This window comes from Ornithorhynchus anatinus, chromosome 17 (genome assembly GCF_004115215.2).
Source record: "Ornithorhynchus anatinus isolate Pmale09 chromosome 17, mOrnAna1.pri.v4, whole genome shotgun sequence".
In the NCBI taxonomy this organism is placed as follows: Eukaryota; Metazoa; Chordata; class Mammalia; order Monotremata; family Ornithorhynchidae; genus Ornithorhynchus; species Ornithorhynchus anatinus.
In genome coordinates, this window is record NC_041744.1 from 28,982,279 (window position 1) to 29,007,753 (window position 25,475).

General features: G+C 40.7%; 1 protein-coding gene across 1 annotated transcript; it reads left to right on the forward strand.

The window, feature by feature from the left end:
- Positions 1-11,069: 11,069 nt before the first annotated feature.
- Positions 11,070-25,239, forward strand: CHMP2B (charged multivesicular body protein 2B). Its single transcript, XM_029082597.2, has 6 exons — positions 11,070-11,284; positions 16,000-16,091; positions 19,330-19,524; positions 21,043-21,145; positions 23,514-23,620; positions 23,752-25,239. Exons 1-6 carry the CDS (start codon positions 11,251-11,253, stop codon positions 23,863-23,865), a joined length of 645 nt encoding a protein of 214 aa, XP_028938430.1. The 5' UTR covers positions 11,070-11,250; the 3' UTR covers positions 23,866-25,239.
- The last annotated feature ends 236 nt before the right edge of the window (positions 25,240-25,475 follow it).

Below are 25,475 nucleotides of genomic sequence, written 5' to 3' on the forward strand. Positions count from 1 at the left end.
CCATACTAAGCACTCAGGTAGATAAAGCTAGTCAGATCAGACCCAGTCCCTAACCTACATTAGCCTCACATTCTAAGTGCTTAGTACAGTGCTCTTCACAGAGCAAGCATTCAGTAAATATTAGTAATTTATTAATTGATTTCTGGAGAAGTCTTTGTTCCTATGAAGGCCTCAAGCCAAGGCTTTGCAATCGAACAACAGCCAGTTTCAAGCTTTTCAAGCTTGTCGAGAGGCATTATTCAAATTTCAATGACCTTATATTTTCCTCTATAACAAAAGTTCTCCGCTCCCATTGACTCCAATGAGAAAAAAGACAAATTCTAGGGACCTGGGAGACAGAAGGACCTGGGTTCTAATCCTGTCTCTGCCACTTGCCTACTGTATTACCTTGGACAAGTCACTTAAATTATCTGTGCCTCAGTTACCTTGTCTTTAAAATGGAGATTAAGACCATGAGCCCCATGAGGGACATAGGCTGTGTCCAACCTGATGGGTTTTACCAGAGGGCTTAGTACAGTGCATGGCACATCAAAAGTGCTTAGCCAATACCATAAAAAAAAATGCTCTGAAGTTAACACTACAAAAGGGAATCAATCTAATTTAGCCATTTGCCATATGAGGCCTAATTGGGTTGGAAAGCTAAGTAGCAAAGGGAAACTAACTGCTCCTGCTCAGTGAATGCACCAGCTATCAGCTTATAATTGCTAACACAGTAGTCCTTTTGTGGCAATTCCTACAAACATGCTGTTTAATATTTGTAAAGTCAACTCTCAGTTTTGATTCGGGATAGAGGACTATGCCAACTCCAGGAGGATCAGAGAAGGCCCAACTAGGTCAGGTTGACATTCAGACACTCCAGGAAGGTCGGTCTGGTACTTTACACTGCAGTGTGGCTCAGCAGCAGTGGCATTGTCCTGTGATAGTTTGATCCTCAGGGACACATAGACTATGGGAGTTGGCAGAATTCCCTGAAACTGAGGCCCAAGGGTCTCTCCAAGTCCCAACTTCCGAGTCCCATAACCAGAGTCCCAGGGATTAATTTAGGATTTTCATTCTTGGCAGGGTGCTAATACAGGGGCTGGTGATCCATTTGTGCACTACCAAAGGCTTTTGTTTCTTTTCCCTTTCTTTTCTGCTGCCTGCCTGTTAGTCATATGAAAGCTTCCATCAAAGAGCTACAGTAAAGGGACAGGGATAGAAGAAAGAGATGGAACTCTAAATGATCAATTCTCATAGTTGAGAGCAATTCTGTTAAAAGTTTTGGTGGGGCAAATGTGTGAAATAATGTACTGGGTTAAAATACAACTTCAGTATCAATGGATTTAAATTATCTACGTGATCCCTTTCCCTATACCACAGATTATCGAGAATTGGCTATAGTTCAAAACCATTCGTTGGAATTCCTTTCCTTATTAAGTGACTCTTTTCCCTAAATAGTAGCAGTGCACTTACGTATTCCAATATTAAGTGTGCCTTTGGCATTAGAAATATGCTTTTTATATCACATGAGCATCAGAAGCAAAGGGCAAGGAGACAAGAGAAAAGAAACTGGAATAATAAAACATGGCATAGATGCTGACGCAAGAAACTATGCAAATTGATGTTATGCAAATACCTAAGAATGGTTTTAATGATAAGGAAATTAGGAGAGAATGAGCTAATTTACTCGAGAAAAAAAATAAATTTAGAGGGGGGGAAAAAAAAAGGAATTTAAATGAGCCCAATCAGTGCTTGACCAAGAATGAAAATGTTGGTCCCTGAGAAAAAAACTAAATGGTCCAGAAATACTGATTTCCATCTTTTCCTCCTCTCTGCCCAGAATCAACAAAAGCAGTAATAATATGGAAGAAAATGCCACCCTTCAAAGATGTACCAAGAAGAGGAAGACAGTAGAAGGGGCTGCAGCAGTAATTAAACCAAGTTAGAGACATGAAGAAAGAATATGAGGCCAGACATTGTGTGGTGACCAGTGGCAGATTGCCTAGTTCTGGAGGTGAGACTGTATGACTGTGATCTTTTAAGTAATAGGCAGTCATAAAGTAAGCATTTACGTACCCACCTATTGCACCTCTGTGGAGTTGCATCCAACTTAACTTCTAGCAACCGGAGAAAATAAAATAAGTTGCACCTGCCAATACGCTGCCTTTGAAATGATTGTCCCCTAGGTCTTAGCTGATTTGGATGAATTTTCATTAGCAAGTCTTCCCAGTTCAGTCAACTTCTACCTTACATATCTTTCTCCTTAGTACCTAAGCATTGAAATTAAACTTTACTCAACGATTTTTAGTATCTAATCTTCATGACCCACTTGTAAGTTTGATAAGAATGCTTATTTATGTGGAAAAAATGCTGGAAATTAGGTATAATGGCTCAGGCAAGCCGAATAGTATAGTCGAACCCCAGAATGTCATTACAGCATATATACTTGGATCTTTAACATAGGGATTGTGTTTTGGATGAAACCTGCCTTAGGGAAAACTCACATTACAGATCACATACCTTGGCCATCACCAAGTGTGTGTTCACCAACATTTCTTTCAACATGATTTTATAGCCCGATGTGTGACAATGGAGCATTTCCTTATTCCTTAGCAGTGTTCTATCTACAATGTGAAGTGAAAAACCCATGCTACAGAAGGAGTGAGAGTATATTCCATGTCTAGCATCTAACATCCCTCGGATCTCTTACCCCTTAATGCTTAAGCATAAATGGCTGCTGTCCAGGATATTTTCAAAAACATCACCTGCATTTTTAGAATAATGAATTTCTTTTCATCATTCAATCAGAGGTATCTTATAAAATGCTTACTGAGTGCAGAACAATGTACAAAGAGCTTAGGAAAATATAACATATATAACATATAACATATATAAAATATAATACAACAGAGTTGGATCCTGCCCACAAGAAGCTTACAGACTAGAGTGGGCACTAGGCATAGATTAGGAATAGTGGAAATAGGAGAGTACAAGGTCTTAACATAAGTATTCTGGGATCAGGGTGAGTATCAAGGTGCTTAAGGGGTGCACAGTCCAGGTCACAGTTGACACAGAGGGATAGGGGAAATAAAAGGTTTAGTGTAGGAAGGCCTATTGGAGGAGTCGTGATTTTAGGGGGGCTTTAAAGGTAGGGTGAATGGTGGCCTGGTGGATATGAAGGGAGAGGGAGCTTAAAATTTAGATTCAAACTCATTTTGAAAATTGCACTTGCTTTTTTTCCACTCCAACTTGGTGAGATTGCTTGTTGGTTGCTTGCTCTGCAGGAGGCATTGATTAATTTGTCTGTTTCATCATTAAAAGAAACCATGCATTTTCTAATGTTACTCAACAAGCATTTATTCTTCTTTTCTCCTTCCAGCTCTGCGATCTTTTCTGCTTTAACTAAAGTCTGTTAAATAAAGCAGTAGTCTCCTATCATTAGGAAATCTGTAGCAAAACTTTGAATGGACTTTAATTCTATCAGAAATTAAGTACACCCAGTTTTCCTGTAGCCTAGGGTTGGCATTCTTGGAAATCTTCATACAGTAGTGCTCTTCTGTCCCAGTGCTGTGTGCATGGGCATGAATCTTTTCTCCCAATACCACAGCTTGCCAAATCCAAATGGGCGCGCGCACTATTGGTTAAGCATTCCCTAACTCCCTAATGCTGTTCTCTCCAAAACATGCAGAGAAAAACATCTGTTATAACAGAACTTAGTGTACTTAAGTTATGTACCAAACTTTGAAATCATCGCAGTTAATGCCAGTCAAGAAAATAGATGCTGACTTCATTCATTTTACTGCTGGCCTTCCTCTTTGGAAGAAAGAGAAAGAATGAATTCAATTTTTGAAATTATTGACAAGGCCAGTACTTTGAATAGTATTCTCATTGGTTTAGATCATATTTGCATGGCAAAGATGTGTTTTTCTGCAGAATAAATTTCCCATAAAAGAAAACACTGGTTTTGCCCAGAACCCGCTCAAAGCATATGGAATATAAAACACAAAGATGCTCATCCTGAGTGTCATAACCCCCACTATCAATGGTTTGGGACTATTGCCCCGGTATTTCCACTTTAGAGGGCACAAGCTGATAGACATTATTCCACCTTTTGCACTTTCCAGTTACACTGCCCACTTCTCTGTCCCCAGTAGCTCTGTTTGTCACTGTGGGTGGCAGGGGTATGGTCTCCAGGGCTGTTACCAGAGCCCTATAATGCTTGACAGTGGGGACCATCAGCATATCCAGACTGCAACAGTCAATCAGGCAGATTTTTGGACTAATTAGGAAGCTGACACTAAATGTCATCCAACTGGAAAAATTCCCCGGTGGCACAACCTCAACCTAATGATTTCCAGCTCCACATTGCTGAAAAGGCTTTTTGTGCCAAAAAGTATTAATATCAAATCTCACCATTAGCTGGCTAGTGATTCAGGTGTTTTTAGCTAATAAGGAACGAGTAGATTTCTGGGAAGCAGCATGGCCTGATAGAAAGAACACAGATGTGGGAGCTAATCCCAACTCCTCCACATGCCTGTTTGACCTTGGGAAAGTCACTTAACTTCTCGGTGCCTCAGTTTCCTCAACTGCAAAAAATGGGAATTCAATATCCGTTCTCCTTCCTACTTGACTGTGAGACCCATGTGGGACAGGGACTATATCTGGCCTGATTAACTTGTATCTACCCTGGGGCTTAGAATAGTGCATGACATATATTAAGTGCTTAACAAATAGTATAAAAAGGTAGGTTCCGGGATTTTCTTTCAGCGCATTATTCGGTGTGCCCCAGTCTAAATGGCACTAAGAACTGGAACACAGTCCCTCTCTAAAGGGAAGATACATATCCTCTTCCATGTCTTTTCCTGCCTTTGATTTTACCCAACTTAAATCGTGGAACTTGTGTCTTCGGTTATTAGAGGAATTGGACTACCTCGTTTCCCACAATCTTTCTGTGATCTTGAGGCCAGAGAACATATGTCATCTTAGGTATGTGCACCACTTGTTAAGAAGTTTTTCTTAAGAGGTTCACAAAGTTCAGCTTGCCATCCATCTCATTTGGACTCTTTTCCCTGATACTTAATGAAGTGCAGTGGCCAGCCTCATTCATTTCTGTGATTCCCATCTGTCATAGCTCTAGCAATGATGGAGCCTGAAATGAAGTTTCATTCTTCATTTAGTTCTTGGAGTCTGATATTAGTCAGCTAATCAAGCACAACTCCTGGGCGCTCCTGTTTTCAGATGAAGAGACTAAGGTCAAGTAACTTGCCCCAGGTCACACAGCGAGACCACAGAACACGAAATAAAACTACTAGTCTTAGAGTGTCTCAGTCATTACTTAGCCCACCGAGTCATGCAGTCCAGGGAAATTGCCTTCATTAATTTCTACTGGGTCACCCTTATTATCTTTTGATGTTTTATATAGGCTCTCATTCTTTAGAGTTTCTGAAGTTTGTATTGGTCGTAATTATTTTCAGAAAGGCCAGAACAAATGTTTTAGCCACTAATAAACTTCAATATTGTATGGATGTATTGACTTTTATATTTAAATATTACCCATATGGATATATTTGTACATCCTTCCAGAATGAAAATGATCCCGTCAGTGGAGATATTTGAGCTGTATGCTGAAACCATATACATGACTGTTTCTGTTGCACAGAATACATATGCAGAGTGTCCTCTGCTGTGCTATTAGATTTTGCTATTTTTAAAGGTATTTGTTAAGCCCTTACTATGTGCCAGGTCTGTACTAAGCACTGGGGTAGATACAAGCTAATCAGGTTGGACAGAGTCCATGTCTCAGAGTCTCAGTCTCAGAGTTCGACAGAGTCTCAGTCTTAATCCCCATTTTACAGATAAGGTAACTGAGGCACAGAAAAATTAAGTGACTTGCCCAAGGTCACCCAGCAGACAAGTGGTGAAGCTGGGATTAGAACCCAAGTTCTCTGACTCTCAGTCCAGGACTCTTTCCAATTAGGCCACACCACTTCCCAAATTATTGTGTGCTATTTGTCATTCTTCATACTGTTTTCAATTCTGCTTCTTGCCTTATCACCTTCCCTAAGCCTCTGTTTTAAGAAAGCTCCCTATACTTTTTTTGTCATATATAGGCTGGCCAGTTTGCTCCTTCTGTCTTCTGGCAGTCAGCAGCTATGGTTTTTGGAGACTGTCCTTATTATAGGCTTTAAATTTTTTTTTTCTTCTTTTCTTGCAGTGGCTTCTGTTGCAATAGGATACTGTATGAAGTTTCACTTGCCGGGGGGTGAGGTAGGTGGGAGTTGTGGTGGGGGGAGGTTTGTGTGTGTGTGTGCGCGTGTGTGTGTGTGTGTGTGTGTGTGTGTGTAAGGACAGGGAATCAATCAACTAATGGAAGTGTCACTGTCATGTTGTTCAGGGACTAGGAAGAGAGGAGATTTAAGGGCAGAATTCTGCTCTTTAAATAACATCCCATACACACTGAACCTTGGCCCAAGTCATTGTCCCAGCTCGGCATCTCCCCTAGAAATGGGCCGGTCATTTGGCACAGCCATTCATTGTTATTTGATTTCCATATTGTTTTTGCATCAGATAGATGATATAAAAATGAAATTGGGGATGTGCATGTGGGTGTGTGTGTGTGTGGGGGGGGGGGGGGTTTGTCCTCTTGATCCCTGGAGATTTGTTTCTTTTTTTAATGGTCTAAGAGTTTTTGAATTGCATCAGATAATCATTTTATGTGGTTTTACACAGACCACCTTATATAGGTACAGAAAGAAAATTAATAGAGTTTAATAGTGTTTTAGTAAATTACCAATAGTTAACTATTTCATGATCTAGTATTTTCTGGGACTACTATTTTGCTCCTTCTTTTCATGAATAGTTCTGAAATGTTTAGTAAAATCTCTTTATTTACTCTAATAGAGCCCATTGCCCCATATTTTGAACCATGTAAATTTCATTTGAAAGTAATTATATAAAGACTATATTGAGCAATGCATACAGGGACTGAAGTGACATAAAGGAGGTGGCAAGAATCCAAGACTCATTTAAATTCAAATTTTTTTCTCTGAGCATTTAGATATTGCATACCTAATTTCTCAAGATCTGATGTTATACAACATATGTACTGTAAACATATTGTACCTCTTTTGGGAGAACAGTAGCAAATTTCACAATTTACCTGTGTGAAAATCTTATCGAAACAATGGGAAGTGTTTCTTTCCACTGAGCCGTGCTGCTTCTCTGCTTCACGCTGCTTCACCCCTTCAAAACGGGGGGAAAAAATCAGGTTTTACCTCCACTTTAAATGATCCACTTCCATGATCTGACCTCGGAAGTCAGCAGACCCAAATTCTAGCTCAGTTCTGCCACTTGCCAGCTGTGTGACCTTACACAATGGGTCTTTGGAAGGGAGTGGGATAAGAGGAAATGAGGACTTAGAGAAGGCCTTTTGCAGGCTTTGAGCACAAAATCCCCACTTTTGAGGAGTTTACAAGCTAACTCCCCATTTTCTTTGGGGGGGAGGATGGTGGCCACTTGCATTCTTTATTTCCTTGGCACAGTAGGGAGGGCAGTCTTTCATTGCAGGGAAGCTCAGATGACTTAGTCCAGTATTCCTTCTGAATCTTTTCTTTCTGCAATAGAAATGAGAACTTCAGAAAAGGCAATAATAATGCCATTTATCAAGTGCTTCCTATGTGTTAAATGCTGTAGCAAATACAAGACAATCAGATCACAGTCCCATTTCCACCTAGGACTCACCATCTAAGAAGCTGAGAGAGAAGGTGTTTTATCCTCATTCTGTAGGTCAGGTAACTGAGGTAGAGAGGTTAAGTGATTTGCCCAAGGACACACAACAGGCCAATGACAAAGCTGTGACTAGAACCCAGACCTCATGATTCCCAGATCTGTGTTTTTTTCCACTAGTGCATGCTGGTTCCCTAAGTGAGTGGAAATTAGATAAAACTATAAGTCATTCTGAGAGTTTTTCCATGAGCAGTAACATACACTTCTCACTAGTAGGGACATTATGGATGGCCCTGAGGGCTGCATTATCCAGCCCTTGCTGTCTTAGTAGAAAATCAAGCGAAGAAAGGAAGCCTGAAATTTGCTCAAATACTTAAAGTCCTAGAGGCACAATACATAAATCCAGGGCTAGCTGATACTATTGGACATCATTACTACAATGTTTCTGGGCCTTTTGCATCAGCAGTCTCACACCCATCGAAAGCTATCATCATATATGATAGCTGGCAAATATTTTCCCTCCATTGTAGGTGCGTATCAAAGCACTGGTCATAAAGGGGATTTTCAATAGAAAAAGACTTGAAAATTAGAAAATAATTCTTTAAATAACTTTGGCATAATGTTTAAAATGAAGTAAGCCTTCAAATTAAAAAAAAAACTTGACACAAGGATTGCTTTTTTTATTTCCTGACATCTACACTGATAGGATTTACTTCTTCTCACGGATTTATTAACATAAAGCTTTTTTGTATGAAAGCAGTGTGACTTAGTGGGAGGAGCATAGGATTTGGAATTAGGAACATGGGTTCCAGCTTGGCCTAGTGGCTAGAGCTCGGGCCTGGGAGTCAGAAGGTCATTGACTCTAATCCCAAATCCACCACTTGTCAGCTGTGTGACTTTGGGTGAGTCACTTAACTTCTGTGTGCCTCAGTTCCCTTATCTGTAAAATGGGGATTAAGACTGTGAGCCCTATGTGGGACAGTAACTGTCCAACCCAATAGAGAAGCATGGTGTAGAGGATAGACCATGGGCCTAGGAGTCTGAAGGTCATGGGTTCTAATCCCGGCTCTGTCACTTGTCTGCTGTGTGATGTTGGACAAGTCACATCACTTCTCTGTTGCCTCAGTTACCTCATCCATAAAATGGGGATTGAGACTGTGAGCCCCATGTGGGACAGGGACTCACATGCTAATAACCACCTCTGTGTTTAGAACAGTGCTTGGCACGTGGTAAGTGCTTCCCAAATACCATTGTTATTATTATTATGGTTAATAACGCTGGCTCTGCCACTTGCTGTGTAACCTTGAACAAGTCACAACTTCTCTTTGCCTCTGTTTCCTCATCTGTAAATTGGGGACTAAATACCTGTCTCCCCTCCTACCCCCTTAAACTAATAGAGAGACATAGTGACACAAGGACTGCAGCACTTAGCACGGTGCTTGGCACATTGTAAGCGTTTAACAAATATTTATTCCATTCAATCACATTTATTGAGTCCCGACTCCTTGTAAAGCACTGCACTAAATGCTTGGGAGAGTACCATATAACAATAAACAGACACATTTCCTGCCCATAAGGAGCTTACAGTCTAGAGATGAGCTTTTTTGTTGTCCAATTCCTTCAAGTCGTTTCATTACTATCCTGGGAGTGCCAGTGAACAGTATACAGTGAAAACTGTTTGGGAACTGTCCACAGTAAAAACGCATGCATTTTGGTTTTTTCCTTAGAAAATACTGACAAGGCAGAGATTTACAAGCCGGTCGATCCCCTTCGATATCGAAACCGAAGTCAGATCACGGACTCTCATTTAATGTGGAGGTAAAAGCTGATTTCCCCTCCAATGAAGGGGAGAAGCAGCGTGAAGCAGAGAAGCAGCACGGCTCAGTGGAAAGATCCCGGGCTTGGGAGTCAGAGGTCATGGGTTCAAATTCCGACTCCGCCGCTTGCCAGCTATGTGACTTTGGGCAAGTCACTTAACGTCTCTGGGCCTCAGTTACCTCATCTGTCAAATGGGGATTAAAGCTGTGAGCCCCACTTGGGACAACCTGATCACCTTGTATCCCTCCAGTGCTTAGAACAGTGCTTGGCACATAGTAAGCACTTAACAAATACCACCATTAGGGGCAGAGGGGAAGGGAGGGCTCAGTCTGGGAAGGCCTCCTGGAGGAGGTGAGCGCTCAGGAGGGCTTTGAAGAGGGAAAGAGAGTGAGTTGGGCGGAGGTGAGGAGGGAGGGCATTGCAGGAGAGCAGTAGGATGTGGGGCAGGCGAAAATGAGGCCCAGTGAGGTGGTGAGCGGTGGCAGAGGAGCGGAGTGTGTGGGCTGGGCTGGGTATTCATTCATTTATTCAATGGTATTTAATAACGTTGGCATTTGTTAAGCGCTTACTATGTGCAGAGCACTGTTCTAAGCGCTGGAGTAGACACAGGGTAATCAGGTTGTCCCACGTGAGGCTCAGTCTTCATCCCCATTTTACAGATGAGGGAACTGAGGCCCAGAGAAGTGAAGTAACTCGCCCACAGTCACCCAGCTGACAAGTGGCAGAGCCTGGATTCGAACCCATGACCCATTTGTTAAGAGCTTACTATGTGCAGAGCACTGTTCTAAGCGCTGGGGTAGTAGATACAGGGGAATCAGGTTGTCCCCCGTGAGGCTCACAGTGTTAATCCCCCTTTTACAGATGAGGTCACTGAGGCCCAGAGAAGTGAAGTGACTCGCCCACCGTCACCCAGCTGACAAGTGGCAGAGCCGGGATTCGAACCCATGACCTATTTGTTAAGCACTTACTATGTGCAGAGCACTCTTCTAAGCGCTGGGGGAGATACAGGGGAATCAGGTTGTCCCACGTGAGGCTCATTTTACAGATTTTACATTTTACAGATGAGGTCACTGAGGCCCAGAGAAGTGAAGGGGCCAACTGACAAGTGGCAGAGTCGGAATTCGAACGCGTGACCTCGGCCTCCCCAGCCCGGGGCTCCTTCCCCCCGAGCCACGCTGTTTCCTTTATTTATCGAGCCCTGACTCCGTGCAGAGTCCTCTACTACTAAATGCAATTCAAGAAGAAATGAGAGACCTGCCCACAATCTAGAGGGGGTTAGAGAGAGAGTGACCCCCCCCCCCCCCAAAAATCAATGCCGCCTCCTTGACCCCGGGGTTTGTCTGGCTCAGGGGGGGACCCCGGGATCCGACAGCCCCCCGCTTTTGCCCCGAGAGCCCCGAGCTGGGGAGCCAGTCCTGCCCGGGCCCTGGGGGGGGAGGGGGGGCAGGGAGGGGGAGAAGGGCAGGAGGAAGGGCAGAAGCCGCTTCAATCCGGCCAGTGCGCAGACTCGGAAGCCGGCGCAGGCGCCTTAGGGAGGCCGGCGGGGCGGGGAAGGGAGGGCGGGGCGACGCCATGACCCTCCTCCCTCCAAAAGTCAGCCTTAGTTCCTGGTAACCGGCAGCGGCGGGGACCCCGGAAACAACACCCTCACCGACCCACCGACACCACCAGCGGCTCCCCGGGCGAGCCCGGCCCGGCCCGGCCCGGCCCAGCCGGGGGGCAACCGCCATGGCCTGCCTCTTCAAGAAGAAGACGGTAGACGGTGAGTGCCGGACAGGCCGGGGACGTGGGGAGTTCGGGGGGTCATGGGTCACCGCTGCCCTCTGCCCTCTGCCCCGGGGCTCCGCCCCACGGCCTGCCCGCCCCCTGCCCGCTCAGCCCCCTCCGCCCTGCCACAGCTCAGGGACAACATCCTCCCCCGTCCCCAGGCACCCTCCCCCCCCTCCCCAATCACCTCCTCCCCCATTAGACCGTGAGCCGGTCCTTGGGCAGGGCTGGGCTCCATCTGTTGCTGAATTCTACCTTCCAAGCAGTTAGTACGGGGCTCTGCACCTAGTGAGCGCTCAATAAATAGGACTGAATGAACACCACCCCACACACACCCGAACACACACACACACACACCCCCACACCCACACCCCTCCTCCCCTGTCGAGACCGTGAGCCGGTCCTTGGGCAGGGCTGGGCTCCATCTGTTGCTGATTTCTACCTTCCAAGCAGTTAGTACGGGGCTCTGCACCTAGTGAGCGCTCAATAAATAGGATTGAATGAGCACCACCACCACCACACACACACACACACACACACACACACACCCACCCCCTCTCCCCTGTTGAGACCGTGAGCCGGTCCTTGGGCAGGGCTGGGCTCCATCTGTTGCTAAATTCTACATTCCAAGCGTTTAGTACGGGGCTCTGCACCTAGTGAGCGCTTAATAAATAGGATTGAATGAACACCATCATACACACACCCAAACACCCCTCCCCCCCCCCCCCCCCCCCGTTTAGACTGTGAGCCCGTCATTAGGCAGGGATGGTCTCCATCTGTTGCCGAATTGTACGTTCCAAGCGCTTAGTACAGGGCTTCTCACGTAGTAAGCGCTCAATAAATTCCATTGAATGAACACACCACCAAACACACCCATCGCCTCCTCCCCCGTTTAGACGGTGAGCCGGTCCTTGGGCAGGGATGGTCACCATCTGTTGCCCGAAATGTACATTCCAAGCGCGTAGTACAGTGCCCTGCACACAGTAAGCGCTCAATAAATACGATTGAACAAACACAGACACACACACACAACCTTTCCGTCGCGGGGCCGTGCCCGCCTTTGCCCACCGTTTAGGTTATTTCGACTTAGATGTGCATTTCACCACGCTCTCTGGTTGGGATGCCCACATTTCCAAAAAAACAAAACAAAAAAATCCGCAGTGTCTTGGCGCAAACTGGCCCTGGAGGCACGAGATGGAAAGAAAGGCAGGTCCCGAAGTTAGCCCCCTACCCCCCGAAGTCTGCTCCTGCCGCCCCAAAATGAAGGTTTCTCTATTAGGTGCCGAAACCCCCCCCAGCGAAGTATCTGGTTAGATGTGTTTATGCCCTCCAAACAAATCCTAAACGCCCTGACCCCCAACCCCGAGGTGAGGCAGAGGACACTTTCCCTGGCCGCGGCTCTGGAGAGTAGTAGGATTTTTCGAGGATACCATAAGAAAGGGGTGGAGGAAAAAAAGAAAAAGAAATCTAGGCCATCCTCTTTTCTTAAGTGTGAAACAGCGAATTCCCTTCCCCCAGAGCCTTTAGCTCTCCATCTCTTTTGGGTGACTCAAACCGATGCATCCTGCCGGGTCAGGTTGGATTACAAGTTAATTAATGGCAGTTTTAGGGGAGAGAAACGGAAGTTTCGGGCAATTAATTTACCTAAATCTCCAAGGCGGACGGAATGAAAGTAACTCCCCCTGGGGACCCGTAAGATTCATTAGTACTTTTATTTAATAATGTTTTAACGTTCTTATTTGACATTTCTACGGGCCGGGACCGAGGCGCATTGGTTTAATCGTGTTTTCCTTTTTCACCGTGGATCCTCAGGAATGCATGACCAAAGAATCACATCTTTGTAGGATTCATCACTCAGCTACAAAGAAGCAGTAGGGGATGGACAGTGGTTGGCACCGACAGGGTCCTGCCAGACCTGGAAATAGTTCTCGTGTTCTCTGAATCCACGTGGACATTTCTTTTTTCCTCTAAGCATCATCTCACAGTAGCATTAGAAAGAAATCTGCTTATTATTATATAGGGAAGAAGAGAGAGCTAATGAGTAAACATTATTGGAATGGATATAGTTAGCAAGTTTTACACCTGGAAAATATTCAAGGGGCAGGGTTCATTTAGAAAGCCGTAGTACTTTTCTGGGCTTACAACCACAGAAATCTATTTCTGAGAACATCATGCAGTGTTTTGATGACAATAACACTTGAATCTCTACTACTTAATTTGTTCTGTAGGATTCCGTTAAACTTGATTCACAGTGCTGTGACCACAGTCCTTTAGGTGTCCTGAGAGACTTATTTGCTTCGTTTGGAATTGGAGAGTCTGGGGCATTAATAGAGGTTTTAAATATTGAGCGATGCTTTGACGATAACAATAACCGATTCTGGCTTTATTCTTGCAGCTACTTTTTGACTTCGACAGTCTTTTGTTTGTAACAAAACCCGAAATAGTCCCAGAAATCAGTGAGGAATGATACCTAAATTTCCACCTACTCACTGTCTTCTAGTTTTCCCTGCCACTGCAGGCAGAGAGGCTTTTATTCTACTTTAATGATTGCCTACCTTGCGCTTCGTATTGTCAGCCTGTCATCTAGGAAGCGTGTTCTTTCATTATTTCAGTGTAATACCATGGTAGCAGTTTTATTTTCTCGTATTTTATAGAAAGAAAGATTTTTTTTTCCTCAGATGCCAGAAGAGCAATGTTAAGCAGTAATGAGGCTATCTATTAGGATTTTTTAATGCTGCTTTATGTGTCTCCAGATAAATCTTTAACTTGGTGATTGTTGATCATGAGAGCTATTGTTGCTTTGTCATTTTTTCACCTATTTGGGTTGTAATAAAATCCTTGTTGATAGAAATATGAAAGAAATAATCTTTCTTATCAGAGAAGGAATTTCAATCTTTTTCATCTCCTTTGGATTGGATGGAAGAGTTATGCACTGTATCAGTAAGGACTGCTGTTCATGTAAATTACACAAAGATAAAGAAATAATACAGCATTTCTAACCATTAAAATTCATGTTTAATTCATTATTGACACAACAATGAATAAATCTGTTAGTCTGTTCTATACTATATACAGATGAATGGGGAAAAGAAACTATACCTCACAATAGGCTGTGGCTTGAATTGAGAAAAGGCTAAGGAAGTGGTGTGTTTTTTTTATTTTTCCTAAGCAGACATATTTTACGTTTTCTTTTTTTCATTAGGAATCAGTGACCACCTGTTTATGAAACTTATACATGAACCTGTAAAACAGGATGCCATAGGAATTTGTCATCCTGGCCTAATTGCAACATAACAAGAAATCTAAATGCAATCCAAAAGTTTTGGGTATTTTAGGCACAGAAGTATTTGGTGTCTTTTGGCAGTTATAGTTTTTATTTTTGAGGACACTAGATTGTAAACACAATTATAGCACAACTGTGCCTATAAACACAGTGGATACCACAGCATTTCAGTCCTTCTGCATGGAAGATGCACTTTGTGTGCCTCACCCAGAAACCTTAAAGGGAGGCTGTTATCATTAGAGTTTGCCTTGGACGTACTATGTTACACCTAAGATTGTCACTAAGGAGGTGAATGGAAGTGGGAATGAACTCCCATTCTCTTGATAAACCAAGTGGGATTCTGCCTTAAAGCTTGAATTGTGCTGCACGTGCAAATGAGGCTGCTTTCCTAAAATCAAAATCGCCATGATGTTGCAAATCTGAATTGTCTGCTTTTTTTTCCACCACATAAGCCTTTTGCCTTCCTAATTTTGCTGTCATTTTTAAGGTTTCTTTCTTGAATGCTATCATTTAACCTTCTTATTTTTAAGAAGTGTGAACACTTTATAAACAGTAAAATAATGGCAAGATAAAATACATTTTCATTATTGTATGTGTCTTGGGAAAAGATGCTGCAGATATAACGTGTTTTTAAGTATTATGACTATTTTAGTGACTAACATTAGGCTCATCATTTTATAGCATTGAACTGTTTAAATATTAATCAGCCTATTAACGAGCATACACTCAGCAGTAATTAATTTTTTTCATTGTTTTGTTATGCTAAGGAACAGTAACAGTCTTGGATGCAGGGTGAATGTTGGTAAAAATGGATTATATTGAAATCAAAATTCCTTTTGCCATATTATACATTTTTAGTTTATTTATATTTCTTCACATTTTTTCTGTAGAGACAGATGTGCTTAATATGTGCATGTTCAGAAAATATGGGGCCTCAGCATAAGGGTATGCATTGTTGCCTTCTGATGCAAAAAGCCTTTCAACCCTAAATTCCAAAGACTCAGAGGTGCTTCAGTGATGTTTTTAGGGCACACAGAAGGTTTTCATCAGGATATTTTAAAGTCTGTGGTTGTTTACTGCATCACCAGGTTCTTGAAGTGATACCATCTTTTGTCTGTTTTCTCACTCAGGTCTTGCTAAATCAAATAACCCTGTATAAGAGACAAAGTTAGACTTTAGAGGTTGCTCAGTAAATACGATTGAATGAATGAATGAGTAAAAGAATCTGAATCTGCAGAGGATACTGGAAATGGAGGAAAATAATAGAACAGTAGTTAAAGTTCATTAGGAATCTTTGTTCTTGTACAAACACTTTGGCAGTTTTATAATAAAAACAATGAATTTCTCCTTATAGATTCTGACCTCAAACCCTTTTCTCCTACTCTTTCCTATTTTCTTGACTTATGTTTCTTTTATTATTGTCTCAGATGTAATAAAGGAACAGAATCGAGAGTTACGAGGTACACAGAGAGCCATAATCCGAGATCGAGCAGCTTTAGAAAAACAGGAAAAACAGCTGGTAAGTAAAGCATTAAATTCCATTTTAACTTAAAAAAAAAAGGAAATTAGTATGGAAATAGCTCACCAAATGGGAAATGAGATTGCAGGTCAGCAAGGAAACCAAAGGATTGTAACTTTCTGAATTTTCTACTTGGTGGCTTCTCCTTGCTCTTGTCACAGTTCTTTACCTGCAGCTGACAGAATCCAGCATACGCCTCATTTGGGGAGACAGTGTATATTCAAATTCTTGATTCCTAATTATAACTGAACAGTTGTCACCTTAACCACACTAGAGCCCAAAGAGCATTTCTAGAACATCCCAGGGCAGCTGAACAGGCTGACCACAGTGTGGTACTTAGGTTTTTCCCAAGCCTTCTCTTCCTGATGCCCACTGCTGCTACTATCATAATAAAATATAGGGTGTTTTTTTTCTTCAAGAGGTCATAGTGGTTTATTGAGTATCTACTGGGTACAGCACACTATAATTTAAGTGCTTGAGAAGTACAACAAAAGCACAAGACATGTTTCCTGCCCACCAGGAGCTTATATTCAGGGATGACAGATTAAAACATATTTACAAATGGAATAATTGGTTTCTCTCTATATATTTTTAAGCATTTCAGCAGTATTTTGCATTCAGTTGATTTTCAAAATAATCTCTTCATGCTCCATTTTTGTTAGGATTTTTTTGTGACAGAGTTTAGCGGTAAAGCCAGGTTCCTTACCAGTTTCTTTTAAAAATTAAACATTCTTAAGAATGTGTTTGTAGAGTACACAGTTTAATAGCATGACTATCACTTTCTCTGTTCCTTACAAGTTTCCTCAAGTATCCTTTAGATGCTATAATGGCACTGAGAAAACCTCCTGGTGGATCAAAAATTTTGGAATCCATGTTCTGTAATGCTGATATGGAACAATAGGGATATTTAATAATGTTGGTATTTGTTAAGCGCTTACTATGTGCCGAGCACTGTTCTAAGCGCTGGGGTAGACACAAGGGAATCAGGTTGTCCCATGTGGGTCTCACAGTCTTAATCCCCATTTTACAGATGAGGTAACTGAGGCACAGAGAAGTTAAGTGACTTGCCCACAGTCACACAGCTGACAAGTGGCGGAGCTGGGATTCGAACTCATGACCTCTGACTCCAAACCCCGTGCTCTTTCCACTGAGCCACACTGCTTCTCGTTATATTTGTTACATTTGTTATAAGAACTTTTTTTCTGCAGTTCAGCAGAGAAAGACCAAAAAATATCAAGTTGAGGTCACACAAGCATGGTTTATTTTTGCAGATGGCTGTGTTCAAGCATCTGAATTGCCTTAGCAGACTGCCTGGTTAGCCGTGAATACTAGTGATCCCGTACTGGTAGTCTTAGTAATCACTAGTTCTCTCCTCACTTTCAGCCTATCAGGACCCTGGGAACTGCCAAACTGCTATTCGTTCAGCACACCTGATCACATTGTTTCACAGGTGGATTCTTGGGCAGGATTGAGGAATGGGATTTTTATCCTTCCTAGAAAACTCTCTTTAATAATAATAATAATAATGTTGGTATTTGTTAATCGCTTACTATGTGCCGAGCACTGCCCTAAGCACTGGGGTAGACACAGGGGAATCAGGTTGTCCCACGTGGGGCTCACAGTCTTAATCCCCATTTTACAGATGAGGTAACTGAGGCACCGAGAAGTTAAGTGACTTGCCCAAAGTCACATAGCTGACAAGTGGCCGAGCCGGGATTCGAACCCATGACCTCTGACTCCACAGCCTGTGCTCTTTCCACTGAGCCACGCTGCTTCTCTAACTGCCCTCTCCATAAAGTAATGGGGTTAACTTTCCTTTTCTCCCTTCGTACTGCAGGCTTTAAATAAGCTAGGACACATGGTACCTGGAGTACCCGCTCAGTCCCCTCTTACTGTGGGAGCACTGGTCTCATTTCTGATTTCTGTATTCAAGTCTTATTTTTTTTAAATTAGAGCTAAACCAGAAAGAAAAGTTAACTTCAAGATTATTGTGGCAGAAATCAGTTTGTACTTTATCCAAAAAGATATGTGTGGTTGGAAGAACTCTACTTCTTCAGTTATATTAAATTTAAAAGGCAGAGTGAAAATACGCTTTTGGTAAGAACTGAGGATATTCAGGGGTATCCCTCTTCTAGACTGTGAGCTTTTTGCAGGTGGAAAACATGTCTGCCAAGTCTGTTTTATTGGATACTCCCAAGTGTTTAATACAGTGCTCTGCCTACAGTAAACACTCAATAAATACCTTAGGTTGATTGAAGAGACTCTTGCTATTTGTGTATATCTTTATATAGCTCTGTCTGTATGCATATTTATAGAGAGATGATGTACATATACATCGTAGAAATTAGAACCCTATTTATGGCCAGTAGGGAGATTCCAGCTATTCACAGAAAATCCCAAAGAGAGTTAATTCCCAGGCACCTGATTGTTACTGATTTATTGTGGATTCTAGTAATAATTTTGTCTGACTGAGGTTTGTGTTTTCTCTTTTAAAATATTTATAGGGTTTTATGAACAAATGATTAGAAAATAATGAAAAGTGGTTTAAAATGGACTACTTAATTGCTTAGTAGGTATATTTCTCTTTGGGGCTTGTGTGGGAGTTAACACTTGAGTAACAGCTGATCCAAAGAAAGCATGCTAAGCAGTTTGTTGCCTGAGATGCATATAAATATATAACTGATTATCAGGATCAGGTGTGCAAATTTATTCAGCAAAATCAGTTATCTCCTCTCCCCCCCACCCCACCTCCTTAATTAGGTTAAATTTAACCCATTGAGTTCTCTCTTCCTCTCATGGAAAAAAAAAACATTTTTGTAAAACTAAATGTTCTTTCCCTTTAGAGCTATTGTAACCAAGCAATTAACAGTGGCTCAAGTTTTTTAAGGCCCGAAAGCCAAGTGTTCCTTGAAGAATTTAATACACTTGAGTAACTTTTTTAAAATGCAGAGTGTAAACACTTTGGGGGAAGACATGAAGGTATTCAACGATTATTCCCTTCTAGAGTGTGAGCTACGCAGAAGCAGTGATCTTCTATAGGAAGCATACCAAAATGTGCCCTAAATTGGGGGTGTTAGAAATAGTTTGGGCCCCAAACTAGGACCTCGCCACCTGGTTGCTTCTACGCTATCCTATGGCTGGTTATCAGGAGTATTGGCTCGTACATTATGTTTGATGAAATCAACACTGGATACCCGCCTTACAGTGACCGACAGCTACTTCTTTATCTCAAAAACAGGAGCTGGAAATTAAGAAAATGGCCAAGACAGGTAACAAAGAAGCTTGCAAGGTTTTAGCAAAGCAACTAGTGCAACTGCGAAAACAGAAGACTAGAACGTTTGCTGTAAGTTCAAAAGTGACGTCTATGTCTACACAAACCAAAGTGATGAACTCCCAAATGAAGATGGCTGGAGCTATGTCAACTACAGCAAAAGTAAGAAGTGTTTTTCATTTCAGGGTATTTTTATTCATGATTGAAGAAGTTTTTAGCAATAGCAAAAGTCTGCAGTGAGTGGCAAATGAAAATTGAGAAAATCGATTCCACTCAATCCCAGGAGAAGTGTTTTATGATGATATTTGACTCAGGTGCAACATAATTTAGACAAAGCAGCTACTGTTTACTTGCATTTCCTAAAATAGGTATTGGATTATGGGCAGCTCCATGTTGTTGAAAGTGTACTTTCAAACTCATTCATTTAGTTTGGGGTTTAAGTTGTAAAATATATCACTATTAGCTCTTCCTCTGTGATTCTGATAGGTTGATATATTTGTAGCTTTGCTGAATTAAACAGTGAGGATGCATTTCAGTTAATGGGAATATGAATACGTGTATATATTTTCACAAAATACTTTTTGGCATTTTCCTAAATCAAAATTTGAGATCATTTGAAAAACCAAATTGTAACCACTTTCATATAGTTTGATACAAGATCTGATAGTGTTGTCATCTAGCAAATTTGGTTTTAGTGAAATGCATTTTGAATTCAGTGAAAGATGGCATAGTTTCCTTCTCAAATATTTGAACCTACTTTTACATTAGTTATCACCAAGAATTTTTATTTAAATGTCTAGTTTGCATTAACAATACTAGGCATGGAGGGAAATCACAAAAGGAATCAAAAAGTGGCTCTTGCCTACAAAGGTCATAACATTCACGTGAGACATGCAAATGTAAAATTATGAAACCTACAGGTATGTAATAGCATGAGTCAGTCGTAAAAATACCTATAAATAATGTGTATTTATATTTAGACTATAGCTAAAAGTTAGAGAGATATAAATTGAGATGTTGAGTTGGGTGCCTTGACCAAGCCAGTAGAAGAACCTAATCTGAGAAGCCTTCAGTGTTGGAGGTAAATTTATATGAAAAGCTATAAATTGAATATAAAAACTCAGCGGGGGATTGGTGTACTCTTTTAACAAAACTACAGTCTTCCTAAAAAAAATATTTTATTTGTCATTAAAAATGTGCTGGTTTTTAGGAAATTAAATGTTTGTTTTTTAATTTATCTTATCTGAATGAAGGGATTTTTGAATTGCTATGCTTTAAAATCTTGCCACTTAACTATTCTTGTTCTGTAGAGAAGCCATCGTGACCTATTGGGTAGAATATGGGCTTGGGAGCCAGAAATGCCTGGCTCTGCCACTTGTCTTCTGTGTGGTCACCTTGGGCAAGTCATTTCCTTTTCTAGGCTTCAGCTGCCTCCTCTGTAAAATGTGCATTAAGACTGTGAGCCCAGTATGGGACAGGGACTGTATCCAACCTGATTAGCTTGGATCTACCTCAATGTTTAGAACAGTGCAGCACATAGTAAGTGCCTAACAAATACCATTTAAAAAATGAGTTGATCCCACTTATTTGCTTTCAGTTCCTGATGTTGTAATTTAATATGGGATAATAAATTGTTTTACGGTTGTACATCTAAAATGTCTCTTCTCTTTGCACTGAAAGACAATGCAAGCAGTTAACAAGAAGATGGATCCACAGAAGACATTACAAACAATGCAGAATTTTCAAAAAGAAAACATGAAAATGGAAATGACAGAAGAAATGAGTAAGTTTAAATCATTTGTATATATATTAATTGTATTGTTACTGCCATATGAAATAACCCCATTTTATTCCAGTCTTTTAATCACCTAATAATATGGATTTTGTAAATTTAATAGTGAAATCTCTCCAGCTCAGGACTGTAAACACCTTGTGGACAGGGAACATATCTAATCAATCAGTGGTATTTATTAAGTGCTTACTGTGAACTGAAAACTGTATTAAATGCTTAATGACTCTGTTGCATTGTACTTTACCAAGTGCTTAGTACTGTGCTCTTACACTTAATAAGCACTCAAAAAATACCATTGAGGGAAATCAGACAATTCTTAGGCAGTATTCAAAGATGACATTTGTGAAGAGATCTAATCAAAATAATAATCATCCCCTTCTCTCATGAAAGAATTCCTATATTCTGTTTCTGAAAAAAGAATTTATTATGTAGAAGATCTTATAGCTCTAATTTTTATTTAATATTTCAGTATTTTTATAAATGATATAGAATTTTTGGTGGTCACATTCATTGATCAAAACTTTGAGTCATATATGTGACAGTATCTAAGAGGATCCTAGGTAGTAATGTAAACATCAGTGGCTAAGTTTCTAGGTTGCATGGAGCATGTGGTTCCAAGGTACAAATATAAAAATTTTTAATTTTGGCATTTTGTTGACAGGAGATTGCATTTTTAGAATTTTAAACCTGTTTCCTAATAGAATCCACCGAGCTTAAAACTAACAGAGAGATCTATTTGCAGAGAGAGAATAAATTGGTGGTATGGCTTAATGTCGTCCTGTTACATGCATTCTTTGTCAATTCATGACTTCAAGTAGAGTCTGTTTCCATTTGGAAAAAAAATGGAAGCAAATTGTCCAGAGATAGCACAGTTTTAATGTATTGTTTACCCTTTATTAAAATACAGCCATATCCTTCTCAGAAATTATGCCCAGTTAGCACAGAGACATCTTCCCCTTCTGCTATTTACTTCCCCAACCCCCTGATTTTACGTATAAACAGTATTGTTGTGCCTTATTGGAGATGGATTGATACTTCACTCCCAGGCAGGAGGGCAGGGTGTTGGGAGCTGTAGAGTTTGGGCACTGTGGGATAGAGATGGGTGCCATACAGCAGGGAGACCCCAATAACAGGTTGAGAGGAAATAGGGAGGATGAGGGGGGCATAAAATGTCCTTAGGAATAAAGAAGTGGTCTACAGTGTACTTTTAAATTACCTATAGGGCTGTGCCTTCATATCAGGAAAATAAATTATGTGGGAAAATAGTCTACAATATACCCCCATTTTCAGGAAACATTAAATTTCAATTAGGTGTGCCTGAAGTTCAGTAGGTGGGTCATTCTAAAAAGGAGCTAAGCCATAGTATTTTATAAAAGAAAAATCCATCCAACAGTTTTGAAGAAAATAGCCTCATAATATCCCCAGAGTACCCCAAGATTATTTTCCCCAACAGAAGGAAAGGTTTAACCTATTTAGGGATGGCATAAATTAAAAAAACTCTGCACTGGGATATATGTGTGTGTGTGTGTATGTGTGTATTTTACAATTCTGTATAAATGAGCATAAAATCAGAGGACTTTTATTGTGTGGAGAAAGGGCATCTTGTGTTTCTGATTTGAACAACTATTTCCCAGTTTTGATTCTTGTAAATAAACAGATGATCTTTCAGAGGACTCAGGTTCTAATCCTGGCTCTGCCACTTACCTGCTGTGTGACCTTGGGCAAGACACTTAAACTTCTCTGTGCCTCAGTTCCTTCAACCGCAAAATGGGGATTTAAAACCTGCTGTTCTTTCTATTTAGACTGTGATCCCCATGTGCAATCTGATTATCTTGTATACACTCTTGCACTTAGTACAGTACATGTAAGCGCTTAACAAATACCACTATTATTATAATCCCCATCTTGTCTCCATCTCAGTGCTTAGTACAATGCTTGACATAGTAAGTGCTTAACAAATAACACAGTTTTTATTGTGATTATTCTATTCACTGAAATTCAATTAGTAATAATAATAATGGTATTTATTAAGTGCTTACTATGTGCCAAGCACTGTTCTAAGCGCTGGAGGGGTACAAGGTGATCAGGTTGTCCCAAGTGGGGCTCACAGCTTTAATCTCCATTTGACAGATGAGGTAACTGAGGCCCAGAGAAGTTAAGTGATTTGCCCAAAGTCACACAGCTGGCAAGTGGCGGAGCTGGAATTAGAACCCACGACCTCTGACTCCCAAGCCTGGGCTCTTTCCACTGAGCCACGCTGCTTCTCTACATATGGGCTTACAGCTTTATATTGACCATATCATTGCACATGAACTATATCATTTTGAAATAAAATGTTATTCTTTTTTTTTCTTGTAAGTAAATGATACGCTGGATGATATTTTCGATGGATCTGATGATGAAGAAGAAAGCCAGGATATTGTGAACCAAGTCCTTGATGAAATTGGAATTGAAATATCTGGAAAGGTATCAAAGAAACTTAGTCTTTGAATTATGTCAATTTTTGCTTTAAGGTAACTTTTTTAGGTTTTGAAATATTTGTGACCCACTTGAACTTTTTTGTTAAAGATTTTTCTCTGTATTTTTCTTTTTAATAGATGGCCAAAGCTCCCTCAGCTGCCAGAGGCTTACCATCTGCATCATCATCAAAAGCTGCTACCATTTCTGATGAAGAAATTGAACGGCAACTTAAAGCTTTGGGAGTGGACTAGTTAAAAGTCTAAATGTCCATCATCTTCCATTTGTAATTATTTACATGAGTATCAGTATAAAACATGTACAGTGCAGGTCTCTTTGCAAGACTATATTTATTTTATGGGGAAAACAGGCTCTGTAAATGAGGATCTGTTGACACTTAATGGCTGTTTTAAATCTTTTGCCAAAGAATAATGCAGCAAAAAAAAAATTTGGATTTAATTTGCCAGAACTTTGCAAACCTCCCTAATCATGGTACAGTATTTAAAGTCGGTGGTTAAGTCCAGACTATGCCTATGTTAAGGAATCTTTTTCCCCCACCACCCCATCAACTGGAAGAGGCTTGGAAAAAAATGAAAGCATTACCTTTACTACTGTATAGTTGATTATTTTAGGATAGATGTATTTATCTTAAGGGAGTCAACCTGGCAATTTTTTTTTAATTCTCAAAGAGGAAAGTTTATTTCTATATCTGACTTAGAGAATTTCATAATAGAGTTTATTTGCAGAACCTGCGTTGATAAGTTTGGGCGTCAAAGGTTTACAGATCTTCAAATACCGAGTGCACATGAATAAAATCAATGTTTGCCTAATAGTGTAGAACCTTTTGAAAATTCCCCTTTTTATTTTACAGGGTTAGTTCTTTTAGATTAAGGGTAAGTTACCATGAAGGGCACTAAATGACTTAATGTAATATAACACCCATCAGATTTGTGCCTTTCTGCAGATGACACATGTAGTTCTGATTCCTTGAAAACTGAAATCACTACCATGAAGCAAAGATTATTTATGAATTCAGACACTGTTAGATAAGAAGTATTTAACTAACCAGCTTCTTCAAACAACTAATTGCAAAATAATATAATTTTGCCAGGATCCTGCCTAAAACTTGATTTGTATGTGACTGTACTATCCACTATTTTTTTCAATTGTGGAGATGCTGTAGTGTTTTAGTGTTCATAGTGGAAGATTAAGCATACAAACAGTTTTTAAGTCTTCCTCTATAGGGTAGTTTTGAAAAAATGGCTTGAAAGAAGACCAGTCCATGCATCTGTCTCTGGTTGCCTGCCCTTCTCACCATCTGGTAAGAGGTTTTTCTCAGTGATTGTCCTGTCCACCACTGCTTGGTGTGCTGAAACTTGTTGGCCATAACCATATTTTAAATTAATTCAAAGTTTAGGATTCGGTGTGTGAAGTCAGCCCATGTAACTTTCTGGATCAGTAAGGGGCCAACTGTAGTTTACAGGAAGAAACCACAAAATAGATTGGGATTTGTGTTGTATATACTAATGCAGATCCTTTCTTCTGTTGTTTATGGGGGAATCTCTGTTTACAAATTATTTTGTAAAAAAAAAAATCCAATAAAGCCTTTTATTCCCATAATCTCTTTACATACAGTTCATGTCTAATTTTTTAATCTTCCAAGAAAGTGATTTCTTAGTTACAGAGAGCAAGTATTTGCAGGCAGCTCACCAACAATCTAGAGTGTTAGCATACCAAAAATGTAACCTAAATTTTGGTGATAATAGTGGTAATTTAATGAGAAAAATAATAGTTTTAAAATTCAATTTTGCCTCGTGACACATAACATATTAATGCCAACTATTTTTGAGCAGAAACAATGTTG

Excerpts from the sequence above, each read along its gene's own strand:
- CHMP2B (XM_029082597.2), top strand. The coding sequence starts at position 11,251 with ATGGCCTGCCTCTTCAAGAAGAAGACGGTAGACG. Across the intron at positions 19,525-21,042 it reads CTATGTCAACTACAGCAAAA|ACAATGCAAGCAGTTAACAA; the intron begins GTAAGAAGTGTT and ends TTGCACTGAAAG. Across the intron at positions 21,146-23,513 it reads GGAAATGACAGAAGAAATGA|TAAATGATACGCTGGATGAT; the intron begins GTAAGTTTAAAT and ends TTTTCTTGTAAG.